At 38.7% G+C, this 17,383-nt stretch overlaps 1 protein-coding gene across 1 annotated transcript in view; it reads left to right on the forward strand.

Moving 5' to 3' along the window:
- The first annotated feature begins 6,460 nt into the window (after positions 1 to 6,460).
- LOC139734590 (fasciculation and elongation protein zeta-2-like) overlaps positions 6,461 to 17,383 on the forward strand; it is a 79,568-nt gene continuing 68,645 nt past the window's right edge. Inside the window, exon 1 of the mRNA XM_071645375.1 lies at positions 6,461 to 6,829. Coding sequence (XP_071501476.1) covers positions 6,528 to 6,829 — 302 coding nt within the window. The 5' untranslated portion in view covers positions 6,461 to 6,527. The remainder of the gene's footprint in view (positions 6,830 to 17,383) is intronic.

Consider the following 17,383-nt stretch of genomic DNA (forward strand, 5'->3'; position numbering starts at 1 on the left):
TAGGATGTTAGTGGTTGGTTTGATCAAAGTCAATGTTCTCTACATGCCCCCCCCCCCCCCCCCCCCCCACCAGCACCACCTTTGAGAGCAATGGGTGCTCTTGCATTTTTGTATTTTTTCTTTCAATATTATTTTTACCATTTTCTCTCTTTTTTTTAAATATTGATGTTGTCAGGGACAATTCTGTGAAGCACTTTTGATAAATCGGTATTTTCAAAAGCTTCTCAACATACCCGTATTTTCTTTTTCTCGAGACCGGTAAGATGAACGAGTAACTTCATCGTGGCGGATCCGGGATTGTCGGCAATGTGGAACGCAGCTTCCAGCAGCTCCGTCTCGCACGCGGTGAAGCCACGGCGGCGCCGCCGCGACGACGGCGGTGGTTTGGGGCCGCTGGGTGTGGCTGGTGGCGCCGCACCTGATGGATCGGCAGCAGTCACGACGCGGGATAACGAATGCGCACGGACCGGAAGAATTGGTGAATTACCATACGGGGCTGTGATGTTTGCTACCGCGTCTTTGTCCATACTGATGCAGAAAGGTGGGCTACAGTCTGCCGGAGTGATGAGGCTTGGCTGTTGATCTGTGCAGGAACGGAAAAAGACCATCATGTTTATAGCAAAGAATTCGGTCATTCCGGACTGTGTTGAATACAAACACGTTCTATAGTAACCCCTAACACTGTTACCTATTTAATTAAAGCAATTTATCCTAGTCCATTTTATAAACAAACAAACAAACAAACACATAAGATGTAGGAATCTGCATTGTGTACAGTGTAAGCAATAGGCATTTGAATGGTACATACGATACATCAATGAATTTCTTTACTTGAATGGTGTTTTTAAAGCATAAAACAGTACACTTCGAGACCGTTTATATGTATAGATTAATCCCCAAGTGCATTTTGCTTTGTCGATATGTGAAAAGAAACACGCAAGCATATTTTTATCAGATAGTTAAGCGAGTTTACAACAACCTTACTACAGTACGTGTATGAAACTCGCTGCATATAAATTGCAGGTGTTTTTATGCGACAGCGGGAAAATTTCTTCTTCTTTTTTTTTTTGAATATAGAGTAGACACTATAGATGTGTCTGTTAAGAGATCTTTTTCATCAACACAGGCCACGATCTTAAACAATATCACCTGGCAATCAAGTTAGTTATAATGTCCACAGCGATAGAATTTTGAAATGCATTGTGTTTATTTAAAAAAAATGATAGGAAAAAATGAATCCACAAGATACCTTTATTCGATGGCGTTAGCGTCTCAGTCAGTGTATCGCTGGGTGCATTTCCTTCAGCGTAGAGGTTCCCTGACCAAACGATGTCCTCGGAGAAGGGCTTGTCGAGACACGAGGAGGTTGAGGATGAAAAGACGCCAACGCGAAACTCTGCGATGGTCTTTGCAAGTTCCATCTTCTCTCGAGTGATTTCGCTCTCCTCCTCCGCATTCTTGCATCGGACACGTTTCCGAAGTCTTGGCGATGCTATGGGACTTGGACAACGTTTTCCCGTTCTCTCGGATAATACTGGCGACATTCTAACTCCCCTTGATTGCTTCAGTTAGATATTATGGTTCACTTGCAAATGGACGCAGTTTCTTCTCTATATTTAGAAAAGGAGATGACCTTTTCTAAGATATGATTCGAGAAAAGACATCCTCACGCCACAACATTCAGATGAGAAATGGCATTAACGTTTTGGTTTGCATCCGTTCCCACGAAGCTCGAGATGAAAAAAATCGACACCACTCAAAGCATTCTGAGCGTTTATTAACTCTCCAGCACATAAACGCAGACCCACCAAACCATGCTTTTGTTCTATGCAAATTTGTCGCAAACTAAAAGCTTTGTGTCGAACGCCTTTTCAAGCTATTCATTGCTTTAAGCCAAACCCACCGTCTGTCGCTACACCCGATGTGGTCGACTACAGTCCCTCGCCTTTTACGCGATAAATGAGAAGCTATTGTTCGCCCGGCGAGTTACCTCTGATAGCAACGTGTGTGCTAGCCGCTTCCACATAATAGCTTTATCCGGCGCGCGAGGTACATTATCACTCAAATAAACAGGGCTAACTTCAGTGTTTAAAATCAAGGGTAATCCTACTGCATAGCTGAACGGGCACCCCGTCACAACGAACTCTCAGATTAATCTTTGCTTTGTCATGTTAATTACCCAATGAAACAGATAATGACTGAAGAGAACGGGGCATCCGGCCAGTTTCAGCTCTTTTCGGCTCAATCTGTATAGTGACGGTGAATACCTGGAGGATGAATAGAACAATATAATTTTCCCCACCACGAGTCTTTGTGTAAGCCGAGCAAATCGTTAGCAGATATGTTAATTAACACCAGTTAAGTGTGATGAGAGAATTATGCCATATTACTCATCAATGAAAGCGGCAGCCGAAGAAGGCGTGACATTTTGAATGAATGTAGAGCCAAGCTTGGCGGCCATTGCCGCGTGCAGCAATATTACACTGGTAGACGACAGCCTTCTTTATTTTGTTGTTTGTTAACGCTGTATGTATGTGTATGCATGTATGCCAGCATGTTTTAGGTTGGAGTCTTTACTGTGATAGGACAAGATATTACTTCTCATTTATCTAACCTGAGGATAAATCATTGTATTTCTCTCTCTCTCTCTCTCTCTCTCTCTCTTTTAAGCGTGTTTGTGTGTGTGTTTTTTTTTACAAAAGAGTGGTCACTTTGGAAAATAAGGACCATATCTGCATTTTCCGAGATAAATGGATAGATAGATAGATGAATAAGGGAATATTATGTATGTGCATGTGTGTAACGATGTAAATACGATGTATATACAAGCATGAATGAATATACAAATGTATGTATATATATATATATATATATATATATATATATATATGTATATACATATATATACATATATATATATATATGTATATTTATATATATATATATATATATTACATATTATCGTGTGTGTGTGTGTGTGTAGGGGGGGGGGGGCTGAGAAGCAAGCGGAGAAATGGTGCACACAATGTCATTACCTAATTAATTATTTTGGCCAATAATAAAGGCATGAATAATGATGTGTATGTTTACAACTCATATCTTTTCGTGCTCTCTGAGAGGCAAAATATCACCACTGAGGAAGTCGATGAACAGGTACTATGTCCAGAATATTTCTTAGTGCATGGTCAACACTAATGACCACATCAGATTTTCATTCTAGCTGTGTGTATGTGCGTATGTGCATTGTTTATATGTATGTGTGTATATACGTATGTCTGTCTGTCCGATCTGCGTGTTTAAATGGTTCATCCTCTGGTTATTGTATTATACATCTTTTCTTTTCACTGCTGTTAATGGTTCTTTGTTTGATTAATTGTACAGTCGCGACGCCCAAATTCCAAAGCATGTGTTATTTTAGATGCTATTTGAGGGGTTTAGCAGAGATCGAGATCACCTCCCTGGTTTTAGCAAAAAGGTGTGCATGTGTGTGTGTGTGTGCGTGCATGCGATAAGGGGTGTCTATGCATGTGTGTGGAGGGGTGTTTTTGTGTGCATACAGATAATTGTCATGGTTTGATATATTGCAGCGTATGCGTATAATAATTATCATGTATGTTTGCATGAATATTGTCCTGAAAAGGGGGGGGGGGTGCCATCATGTGCTGAACATCGTTTGATATTTTGCGTAATTGCACTATAATTATAACAACATTTTTTCTTTCATGAATAAACAATACAATAATTACAAACAAAATTGGGTCTGAAGATGATCCCACAGTGGAGGGATATTTCTTTGCAACACATATACATTTTCTTTGCCATAGGTAGGCATATCCCTACCCCCCCCCCCCCCCCCCCACACACACACTCAGGCGGTCAACAATACACGCTTGTTCCACCCCTTTACGGAGGGAAATGGGTTAGGATTTTGACCCCTATCACATGCTATTGGAAGGGGAGCCATCAAAATCCCCCCCCCCCTATTTCAGGGTTTTGGAAGGGAGGCCAGCAGAACTGCCCCCCCCCCCCATCTCATTCTTTTGGAAGGGAACTAACAAAATTACCCCCTAAATAAATGGAGAGTGCTAAGGTAAAGAGTGTCCACAATTTCAGCACCTGCATGGAGAGGAATATAATTTAGAGACGTTCTCATGCTGATTGTACCAGTGAAGATGTACATGTACTTCCTATACAGCACTATTCCTTCACTCGGGGTTCACGCTGGGATTTCTACAGATGGACATGTCTGAAAGATGTTGGGAAAGATTTGTAAACAATACCCCTAATTAGAAGGAAAAAAATAGGGGAAATATGATAAAGGACCCCCCCCCCCCCATTTCAAGGAATTTTCGGGGATTTTCCCCCCGAGCTGAGCCCTGAAAATATACCCCTTTCCCGAAAAATCGGGAACGCGCATGCGGTACGGATGACCACCTGTGTGTGTGTGTGTGTGTGATGGGGGAGCCGGGGCATAGCTTGATTTGTTTATTGATGTTGTGTTTTAGGGTTTGACTTTTGTATTTTTCGCTGTTCATTAATTTGTTGATTTATTTGTAGGTTGTTTTAGTTACTGTTTTTCTTTCTGAACTTGAAATGTATAGGATAAATCCTGTCCTGTTGAAAGAAATGTGAGCTTGTATTGCACCTGACGCAGCAGTCATCAAGCATTTCATCAAACATTTGCCCCCCCCCCCCAAAAAAAAAAAAGAGATGATGGCCATTTGATTTGTTTTCCTTTTTTTCTGAGAAATGTGTTGTTAATATTTTGGCCGGATAACAGTTTTTCTTGCGTCTCTCGATACGCCTCACTCCAAGCTTTCATTTCAGTTTTAATGTTGCAGTTATTGTGGAATACAGATAAACCTCTTCTGAGTTGAAAATTTCACTTCATTTCATTTCATTCGATAGTTTTTGCAGCTTTTTCATGAACACTACTTTTACAAAGAAAATAGATGTTCAAGATAATATGAGGATAAGGGTATATCTTGACATCGTGATATCATAACGCAGTCATTGTCAAAATCAATGAGCCTTAAAAATGTTATTTTACATTGTTTTCTTATCAATGTTTGAGGGGTTGCAGGGCTTGATATGAAGAAGTTTGAAAGTATGGCAACCCTGAACAAAATCTATAATCTGTTCTTACTTGTAAACTTTACATTTGCATTTAAATTCATAATTGCATTTTGTACAAAATTTAGTGATTCGACAAGTCATGATTAACATAAGTGATAACCTTTTAAACAAAGTAGTTTTGAATACATTTCCCTGCTTATACTCACAATGGTAACTTGATGAAGAAATGATGTATTATTCAAAGTAAAATGAAAGTTGCTATGTAAGTCATACCCACAATATACAATCAATTACGAAAGAAGATGCCTCCCCTTTAAGCAATTACCGTCCTATCCTATTCTTTCATGCTCTTGTCAAAAGTTATTGAAAGAGTTAACCGTATATAACAGATTCTCCTTTTCTTTTTCTTGCAGATAACTTACCTCTTGTAAATATCGATAACCCTCGTTTTAGTAAACGCGACTCAACAGATGTAGCTAATCTGAAAAAAAAAACACCCCACAAAACAAACAGAACATACTTTTTGGAGTATTTACATGTATTAGTATAATGGTGGACCTCAGTAAAGCAATATTGTTATGTTGTTATACATATACATCACATAGACATATACCGAGTCTTTCAATGTTACCAGAATGTTACCATGTTACCATACGTGCGTGTGATGTATACTTGATTTAATCCCGATTGACTCCCTTTCGATCCATGTCCCTCCGTCATGTTTGTGGTGCGGTTTCTAAACGATTTACATTTCCCTTCCCAAGCGTGATATGGTGCGGCGCATCATACATTTTTTTTTTCTCAAGACTCACTTATATTTTCCCAACTTAACTTATGTCTAGTGGATTTCCTCGTAGATGGATAGATGGAAAGGGAAAGCAGTATGCATATAATAATCTAATTAGACAAGGAGTATGAACAAGACAGCAAATTGAGGAAATAGATGAATAAATTGATGAGATAGATTCCCCGAACGAATCCGAAATTAAAGCTTTTATACATGATGAGGATACTTTTTACACCTCGTACTAGTTACTAGTAGACGGAAATGTTACAATCTTGAAAGCCGGCAGTTGTGTGTAATGATTGTAAGAACACAATAACTATACCGGTACAAATAGTTTTGTAAGATTTTATACTCTCGATGTCCTGTAACTTCTTCACATCGTTTACTGTCAGCTACCGATAGATGGGGCACTTCCACTGACAATGCACGTTGAATACAGGGTACTCTTATAGATTTGTATGTGTGTAGGCGCGTCGGTGTATCGTGTACAAATTATACCACGTCGCAGACTTGTGTACGTCAAGTTGGCCCGTATTTACATACCAATCCAGCGGGACTACACGGTGACCTGCGCCAGCGCCCACCGGCCAGAGTTCACACATCAACCACGTACTTGCACTAGAGAATGTGCGGCGGCTGCAAGTTGTGAATCATTCGAACCAAAATGGCAGCCCCACTAGCTGTGTTCGAAGAAAACGGCGATGCCAGTGACGAATGGCCAGAATTCATAGATTTCCGTAGTTCAGCAGATGTCATAAATTCCAATGGAGAGGCATTGCCGGTTTTGTCACCAAAGGAGGAAATAAGTCCGGATAATTTCAACGAAATGCGATCGTCATCCATCGAAGATCTGGTAAATAATTTCGATGACAAGCTAGCGGTATGCTTCCGTAACTACAACCTCAACACGGAGCCTTTAGCACCCGTCAAAATACTGACACAGGAGGAGATGATGAAAAATTGCAAGTAAGTGACTACCCCCAAACATCTGTATTTGCTGTATTCTATGATTATCGACGATTCTAATTTTGCATGAATAATGTTGCTTGATTTTCTGAAAGAAGGTATTAGTGTAGATGTCGTGTGGATGTGTGTTCGTGATAGACAGACTGTCACATAGATACAGCACTAGCCACTGCTGCCAGCAGGCTGACTGGATGCAGCTCAGCTTGACTGGATGCGGGCCCGTAAACTAGGATTTGGGGGGGGGGGGGGGTGAAATTAGAAATAGTGGACCTTTCTGAAGGAGTCAAGCAATTGAGAGGGGTAGGATCTTGGAGGAACATGGCAGTATGCTGGATTTGTTTTTTGTTTTGTTGTTGTTGTTGTTGTTGTTGTTGTCGGCGTTGTCATGTGGGGGGGGGGGGGGGGGGGGTAGGGGGAATGTGGGGGTGTGTCCCTTACCAGAACATATAGGAAGCTTTAGCGAAGTGCTCATTGAAATTCAACCTTCTGATGCACACTCTGGATAGAATAATTGAAACATTTTAAAGGGTGTGTACAGTTCTTGTCGAGGTGAAAATTTAGCCTTTAACATTTTGCAAGATATTCAGAAACCACTCTATGCGATGTCAAAGAGCATACAATTCTAAGGGGTATCAAAAGTTTATTTGATGAAGATCGGTTTTGAAATGGCTGAGATATCCAAAAACAAGGTGGAACAAAGAGACCCCAATAAAAGTGTGGCATGTCGCCTTTTAATATTATCACTTTTTTGGGTATCTCAGCCATTTGAAAACCGATTTTCATCAAATAAGCGTTGAATCCTTCTTAAAATTACATGCTTTTTCATATTTCATATGAGGTTTCTCATTATCTCACTTAGGAATGTTCTAAACATGAATCCCCCCAACCAGTACTGTACAGTCCCTTTAAGGCCAGAAATTAGGGAAATACACAATATGTTGATTATTATGTTGCCCCCCCCCCCAAAAAAAAAAAAAAAAGAAAAGAAAAAAAAAAGAAAAATAAAATTATTAAATTGTGTGATTTTCTCGTAGCTTATATACTGATCAAATTAGATTTACGTCTATTCGAAGATCTCATATCCTATCTAAACAAAGAAAGAAAGAAAGAAAGAAAAAAAAAAACTACCCCTAACCATGACCATAGTGCATAGGACCTACATGTAGATGGCTATGCCATGGGTCAATTCATTCAAACCCCTCTTAAGGGCCTGAGATGTACTTATCTTGAGATGGTTCTAGACAAATAAGAAGTATCTAAGGCCAAGTAAAAAAAGAAAGTAGTTTCTGGTCCAGATTTTCTGAGAGGGGTAATGCGGGAGGTCCTTACAATTTGATATCTTACTATTTTTAATCTGCAGCCATTGCGTAGTGCAAGGTGCTAGCCTAATTTGTCACTGCTTTGTACAATGATTTATGCACAAATTAACACTAAACATTTCACAGCCTAAACTACTTACATCTGAGTCTCCAAAGTAAGGTAAAAGTTGATTTTGACGCTTTCTTACACATTTCGAAATGACTTCACAGTGCTAGGTGCTGTGTGCGTGAAACCTGGCTCATGATGATATAAATGTACTGTCACTGGAGACCTTTTTTTTTTTTTTTTGCTTGGCCTAATAAGTAAGGAGTTTTATGCATGTAGCATCTGAATTTATAATACATTAAAAAAAAAAAAATGTGGTGTCTAGTAGTATCTATTTAATGTGAAAAAAGATACAGTGTATGTGCCTGTCATGTGAAGATGGTGACTCAAAATTTTATAGCGAGGGGAACAGTGTTTAGAAGGAGAGCTATCATATTGTATGCAGATTGTGGATTGAACCAGTTACCTACACTCTGTTACTATGTACAGTAACAGGATCCAGATTTGATCAAACTTTGCATTATTAATGAATACTATAAACATGTAACCATATTGGTCTAGTAGGCTGATAAAGGACCCAAGTAATGGCGAAGTTAAAAAGGCTTGTGTCCTTTCCTGTCAACACAACATTTCACACATGTGTAGAAAGGAAGACATGACACAATACTCAATTCATGGAGCCCATACACCATCTACCCACCCTAATCCATCAGATCATATTTAGAAACAAATGAATGCCATCATAACAAATTCATGTATACACGTATGTAAGTGCTGTCGTAGATGAATGCCTTCCTTCGACAGCGTATTAAAATGAGTTTTCATCTTCAAGTTGAGTTTTAAAAGCAAATAGAGTAAAATAAAACACAGTGAAAAATGAAACAAAGAGAATACTGATAGATCAAGTTATTTTCTATTCTGCTATGTCTTCTGTATTTTTAGTATTTTGATGTTTAAAGAAAAAAACACCTCAGTGTCATAAAGTTTGTGTTTCCATTTTGCCACCCTATAAAAAAGTAGATTCCTTTCATAAGCTGGTATGTTGTAAAGGTACAAACATGTAGGCCTTGATGTAGGTATACGGACAACTTATACAATGTACCTGTCCTTTCCTGAGAATGATAAATCTGGAAACTTCTTTATGATCAAGGGGGAAACAATACTATAGATTTCCGGTGAATTTATTCAGATCCTGAAATAATTCCTTGAAGCATTATTCTGGGTGCTGTATGGGAGCGTATTCTTGAGTGATACAGGGTTAGTTTTGCATTTTTTAAAAGAAAAAAAAGACTAAGGTGTATTATTGTGAGATGTGTTGGGAGACATTCTTGGTAACCAAGCAAAATTTCATGATGTTTGATAATATCATGATATTTAAACACTTTTGGGAAAACAAAGTACATTAAGTGATTAAGTGATGATATCATCACCTTTCAACTCTTCCATTGGTTTGTTAAAGATGTATTTCAAATCATTATTTTGGTCAATTGTTTATCTACCAGGGTTTACTGGAACTACAGTAGGAATAGTATTTCACCATACTGGGAATGAAGATAGTTTGCTGAAATCCGTCATATGATTTTCTAGTTTCCTAATTCCAGATAGCATCTGCTCACAAGTCTGAAGCCTGGTATACGTGATATAGCACACTTGTGCAAATTATTGCCCTAAAACTTATAAGGGATCAACAAAATCTCCCTCTTGAAGTACAATTAGCACCTACACTGTACATGTATGTTCCCAATCTCTTCTTATCCGCACTTCTCTACACAACTGAAGCAGGATACTCAGTCAGCCCATTTGTACATGAGATCCTCACAATGATATACCGATACACTATGTACAGGTGAGATCTTCTCCTTTGACGGAAGTGCAGGTGGATAGGCAGCAATTGTTCAGGTTGACTAGGAGTTACGGTACATCAGAAATTGATAGAAGCTGATAAATTGATTGATATTTGCAAAATGTGATAGTGGGTTTTGTGGAAGGATGAAGAGTGTCAATTTAAATTGAGCCAATGTCTATATTTAAAGTGCATACTTTTTAAACAACTGCTTTCAGCTTTATCAATCAATGTTGATATCATTACAGCATTATTGACATTATAAATTTTTTCCACTGTGGTAATAAAGATCATTCTCTATTCTTAGTGTTTGCTTTTAAAGGGTGTACAAAATAAGAGGGAATGAGTTGGAAGGAGCATAAATGTCTTGAAGTGCTTCACTCTACGAGGCTTTGCTGCAAGCTGTCAATTTGTCTATAAAGAAATATAATGGAGAGCTTAGATAAAGCATTTAAGGTAATCAATACTTGGGTAATTTAGAATATCCTTGAAACGTCAACTCCAAGGAAAGCACTCTATGCAACCTGTGGAGCCCGTCGTATCCCATTCCAAACAGCCCACAGGCAGCTAGAGTGGGGCAGGTTTTCAGATGGCTTCTCCCTGCAACATGGCAATCTAATTAATCACATATCGATCCCCTCCATGAGAGCAGTTCAGGTTGCTTGCCAGTTTGCACATATAATTTCATTTGGAATAATCTGTCTGCTTATAAATACTGGAGCTCATGACCCATGGCTCATTGATTAAACTTTGAAGACAGAGTATTCCAGGCATGATTAAGACCAAGTCAGCAGTTCGTGAGGAGGTTCAGCTCTCCCCCCCCCCATTGTTTATCTTGAATAGGCCGCAGTGACAAAACATAGGATCATTTGTAAGATTGAGCGTACATTGTAGCTTGCAGTAAAACCAGGCAATAATACTGTATACAGCTTACCAGCATCATGCAAAATAGATTTTGTGTTGAAATGCAATTGACTTGTTTTTTTGCTGTTTGAAGTACTGTATGTATCATCCAGCTTATGTCTCTGATCTTATAAAAGTAAATGAAGGAGATGGATAAAAACATTTAAAGAATTGATTGAAAACATGGATCATCAAAATAAAGGAATCAAGTCATTGAATCACCAGATTAATGATTGGATGTCATTGTATCACAACTAAATGCATTCTCTCTATTAAGCATACAGTACCATGAGTGACATATCTGTAGAGCAGAAGCAGTGCTTTCTGCTGAGGTGGAGAGACTATGGAGAGTCCATGATTATTGGCTGATCCCCGGGGTGTCAGGTGTGCTGGACTACCCGCCTTTCATCTCTGCCACCCAATCATTATAAAGAGTGTCCCTTTCAAAGGGTAGATAGATGGGAATAAATATACAGAAAAGAAAGGAGGGGGAGATAAGGCGGGGGGGGGGGGGGGGGGGGGGAGAGCATTGATCAGAATGGATGACATAGCATTTGAAACAAATCGTTCGCGTCTAATTGTCATGACATCCTTGAAATAACATTTGTGGTGGAATTCTAATCTGGGCCCCGTTTTATCAAAAAATATAATCAATTATAAATTTCCTTAACACGCAGGCTGCCATAGACTTATGATAGAATTCAACTATATAATCAGTTTTAACTCTTCATAAAATAGGGCCCAGGTGTGTCAGGGAGGCCTTCTAATAATACTAGAGAAAGTTGATATGAAGAATAACAATCACCCTCATACCCCCATACTGTACCAAGGGTGCTGCAGAATACTAGTATATCATATTTGGGTTGTCTGTCCAGTGGTCCGTCTCTTACTGTAAAAGCTTCTATTTTCACATACAGATATTTTCACAAGTTTTGACACCAAGGCAATCATGAGTGCACTGATACTGTAGTGTGTGGCGATGTTTTCATGTATTGATAAATTCACAGCCCAATTGTGATTTGTGAAGTTTGCGAAAATGAAACCCTCACAAAAATAACAGCTTGTACAGTACTAGATTATGTCTGGTTGTCTGTCTGCAGAGTTTTAGCTTACCCAATGGATGGCAATCACTCTTTATTGGAAACTCCCCCTGCCCCAGTGTGTGACTTTCTCACATTTTAATTTTCTCTTTGTATTGCATTGATAGGCAAACTTGGCAAGATAATCCACAGACGAAAGAAAAGCTAAATCCAAGACTGCTAGGCGAGGTGTTTGTTTCATGTGTATGGGTAGATGACTTATTGGATGAGAAATATCAGTTGCTCCCAGTAATGCCATAGTTTGGCTCTCGAAGGAGAGGTGAAGAGGAATAGGTATGACTGAGCAGCAGGTATGTGTACAATTGTACATTTCATATAAAATATGAGGTACATTTTTGAAGCAATTTGATATGAATTACCTTGGCTTAACCAAATTATACATAAATAGAAGTTTTTTGTTTTTTTTTTCCCAAAGTAAAACATGTTGTGCAGGCCAGCTGAATCATGTGAATTATGCTGCACTTATATTTTATAATGACATGGGACACATTGAGCCATATTATACTGTAAAACATGATATATTCACAGCATGAATTTTTAGCGAATTGGAGCCGACGGCCTTTTTTGCGGCATGAAATTTTCGCGAACTGCCACTGGCATTCAATGCATACAGTGTAGACAAGAACTTTCGCGTGCATTTCAATTTCGCAAATCTTGGCGCTCGCGAAATTCGCGAAATTAAAATGCACGCGAAAATTCCTCGTTTTACAGTATACAACATTGGTTATCCAGAGGTCATATTCCCCTCTGTAGCCTGCTTGTCACTTTGGAAGTGACCTACATGTACAAGTATATGATGTATTTTGTGTACTTATTGTGAGCTCTCTCTTTAAAATGGGTGACCCACAAGTGTGACCCACATCTTGGATGCATGGCCATGTTTTCTCTCTGCATTGCATCATGAAGACTGTTAGTCAGACCAAAGAGTCTTTTTTTTTTTTACTCCTACTTTGTGTTATTTCTGCCGTTAGCTCAGGCAATACTCTGAATGAGCCGGCATCTTACGCGGCACCCCAGTGGGGGCGAGCTGCAGTGGTATTCACGCAGGATGGTGTGTGCGTAAACAAGCTACTCCATCACGAGTGCATGAATTTACAGTGCCCGCATTAACTTGCGAAGCCTGAGCGTGCGTCGTAACCCACAACTTGGCCATCTGAGGAGAATGCCTATCTCTCTCTGTAGCCGACCACCATTCTCCTCCCGTTGCCAGGAGGTGGCTTATAATGCGTTCGGCGTGGTCTGAGAGCATTGGCAAGGTAGGGGCCCCCCTCGCTCACTCGGAGGACCCATGCAATAAACCCCATCTCGGTGGGTGAAACGGGGAAGGCATCATTTCGAGAAGCAGGCTGATGCATCTCACTTTGGTAGGGTGTGGCTTCTCCTCAAGGTGGTTCTCATGCTTGTGAGTCATCCCGCAGAAGATAAGACGATGGATTCCGTGAACGAGGCAGTCTTGCCTCTGATGAGATGTCGGGAGACGGGTTTCTTTGATCAGGTCTCGCTAATTGTCTCACCCAAAGTGATGTAGATTCAATTAACCACCGTAAACTGCAATTTGGAACTGTCAGAATGAGAATTCTCTGAATTGGAAGATTATAACCCTTGTGCAAGGGGAGATGATTATAGCAAAACATGTCATGTCTGGATTATGTCTAAAATGATTTGCATCTGCTGGAATGTTTTTGATGTTCATAATATAATGTAATATGTAGGTAGAACTGACATTGGTAGATTGTTTTTTTTCATGTTAAGTTGTTGCAGAGACACAGGCACACAACACACATACACACACACACATACACACTCGTGCTCACATTTAGTAGCATGCAGGTAGAAGACCAATCATATTCTGAGTGTATTTTGATTGTATCGCAGCAATTGATATTCCTATGGAATGGAAGAGACGAAGGAGGAAAATACATTTAGAGCAGAAACCTGTACAGTGGTAATTTGGTAAATGCATCAAGTGACAATGAATTTTTAAAAAGTTAGACCTTCTTCTCAAGCTCCAAGCCTTACCCCTCCCCCCCCCCCCCCCCCCACTCAATATCCTTGTAAACAATCACAATAGCATGTGTCGCATTTGAGCTCAGTGTTTCAATTTTCTCAGGTCTGGAGAATGAAAGTACATAAAGTCCAACAAAGTATATTGAATTATAGAAGGCCCCTTCCATCTCCCTGGGAAAGTCAAGGTCTAATTAATTGAATTGGTGTTGGATTCATACGAGCATGAAATGAGTGCAGGGATAATCCAATGTTCAGAGATTCACTTCAAATTAAGTTACATTTTAATGTAACATCCATTGCGATGTTATCAAATTAAAAAGTGGGACTTAAAAGCAATTAAAATCAGGACTACAGTGAGAGGGTGCCTGCTTTTGTGCATATCTTGATACTGTGAAGATTGTATTCTTGACATGTTCTATTGTGGAAGTGTAGCTGATTTATTCAAACAACATTAACAACTGCGACTTGTGTCAGGGTCTGAAATTAGGAAAGAACATGTTATATAGAAATCCATGATGAGAATTATGTAATTTAAGAGTTTGGAATAAAAGAATAAATCAGAATTTAGTGTCTCCGTACTTTGTACTGTACTGGGGTCTCCTATAAGTTTCGTCAGTTTCATTCATCTTTAAATTCTGTGCTATACTGGTCATAAATGATACAAACATCAATGTTTTCCAAAGTAATTCTAGTCTTAATTTATCTGTTCTTTGTAGCATTTTTTGCAGTCAAGCTTCAAAGTAATGGAAAGAAAGACAAGCTCTTCACTTAAATTAGTTTTCAGTTATTCAAATTCATGAAATTCTTCTGTCGAGACATTTTCATTGCAAGTGATTGACAAATCAGTTGTTCAAAGAACAGGCATGCTGTATGCTCGTTAAATTACCTAATAGAAATTTACAGATGAATGGATGATAATTACACTGTGGCTTTGATTAGATGAAAGCAGAGTTAGAAAAAAAAACAATCAACAATTAGCTCATGGATATTGATGTGGACAAATTGCAGTGACAGAACATTTCTCAGCATTTAGGTAGACTGCTTGTTTGCTGATACAAATGCCCATATGAGACATTGTTACAAAAGTGTTGAATGATTTCGGTCAACATCCTGAATGTGACATGCACATGGTCTGAACACTTGTCAGGAAACAATCAGTTGTATGCTGTTCAATAACTCCTTGTTTGTTTTAGTGATTTCCTTGGTCACAGATAAATCAAAATGAAATGTCACATTTCCCCTTTTTCATTATGTCGTGCAGTGCCACGGTTTGCATTTGGGGATGTTTTACCAGTGTTACAAGTTGTACATATTAAAGGCACATTTTCATAACCATGATGTACAGGTGTGAATGTGAATGAACTTTGTCCAACCCATAGTTCTGTGTGTCGACACTATCATGTAATTTCAAAATATCACTATAGTAAAGTATGTATCAAATTGCATTTTCTTTTGCAAATTATGATGAAGAAAAAAGCTGTGAAAGAGTTGGTGTTCTTATAACATTAGCAAAGAGAAAGAATGCTAAAAAATAATTATGTACAACATATTTACAAAAAAATCTCATGAAAATGTAGGTCTACTGGAGAGCACAATTTCTGAATGTTTTGCAGGAAAAACAATTTTTGAAGTAAGAGGAAGGAAACACTTGTGTGATAGAGAGCTTACTTATTCCGTTATAAATTGGGATGCCTAATATGCACTGTGCTGTGTTGTAATTTCCTAAAGAAGAAAGATGCTTTCAAATGCCACAGTTGATATGCCTGAAGTCAGAACTTCTGGGGTATAAACTTTAATGAGACTGTGGGCAGATCTGTAAATATTTAGGTCAAACTTTAAGCCCACTCCACCATGAAGTTACCAAGTGAACAAAATGAGGAAATGTTTATCAGTATGTAGCAATATGTATAAAATTCTGTGATGATGTGCGATGAGGTTTTTTAAAACCTCATATTAATCTTATTTTTCTCTTTATGCCAATTTGATACTTATGTAGGCCTACTCCATGGGCCATAAGTCCTTGTAAGAATTCTGCATTTCATAGCGGTAATTTGTAGGTTTTATGTCGCTTTTCCTTCAAGAAAGACTTTGTAATAATGATTATTGTTAGTATTAGTAGTCGGGTGGGCGGCAGTGCATTTTGAAATACACAGAAATACGAGCAATCATTTAATGGCTACATCCAGGTTGTGCTTGGATTGCCTGTGAGTCATTGGAGCCTATTTCAGCCTGCAGCGGCATAAATCTTGTGGATGCTACGCTCATAAAACACTGCCTTGTGTGAGATATGACCAAATACCAATTCACTGGGTGATAAGACCGTTGCTTGTTTGAGAGCATTATTCACGCCCTCTCACAAGTTCTCCTTACCAAAAAGTAAAGCAAAACAAACAAAACAAAACAACCTGAAACAATAAAATATTAGTATGGTAGCTGGGGCAGTTTCTGGAATGTACGTGGGTAATTCCGTGAAGTTGGGGCACAAAGTGTGACATTTTAGCATAACTCAATACTAATTATGCTATACAGATATTGTTTATAGGCTCTATGTATTGAGACCATACATTTTCCTGGAAATTTTGTGCCATTCAGACTCAATTTTGATGAAGTTATCAAAACGATATGTAACGGTGTCCTGTAGCATCGTGACGTGTCCATGTAGCATCGTGATAGTTAAAATCTGGTCCTAAAAGACAAATTAATGCAATTAGCTTGACCAAAATTTGATATAATATGCATAATTACTAGATTAGTCAGATAGCTAAATATCTTCACTCTCCTTTCCACAGTTTTACTTTTACAAGAAAATTACACAGTGTGTCACTATGCTACGCGGTGTCCACCAAATGTCACAAAAAAGGACACTGCATAACATCGTGATACATTTTGCAATTTTCTTTTGAAATTAAAACTGTGTACAGGGAATTTGAGATATTTAGCTATCTCATTCATATCTTGTAAATATGCATATTGCATCAAATTTTGGTCAAGCTAATTGCAATAATTTGTCTCTTAGGACCAAATTTTAAAATATCACGATGCTACATGGACACTGTTACATATTGTTTAATAACTTCATCAAAATTGAGTCTGAATGGCACAAAATTTCCAGGAAAATGTGTGGCCTCAATGCAAATGTAAAGCCTGCAAACAATAAATGTATAGCATAATTAATATTGAGTTATGCTGAAATGTATTTTTTAAATATCACTATGCTACATGGACACTGCCCCAACTTCATGGAATTACCCACATGTACATGACGGGGTACATTGTTTCTAGAGAGTGTTAATGCGTGATCATGTGACGGGTCAAGACGCGAAGACATACATAGAG

This window comes from Diadema antillarum, unplaced genomic scaffold (genome assembly GCF_040938485.1).
Source record: "Diadema antillarum isolate AM-2024a unplaced genomic scaffold, OU_Dant_1.0 seq00000533_RagTag, whole genome shotgun sequence".
Taxonomy (NCBI): domain Eukaryota; kingdom Metazoa; phylum Echinodermata; class Echinoidea; order Diadematoida; family Diadematidae; genus Diadema; species Diadema antillarum.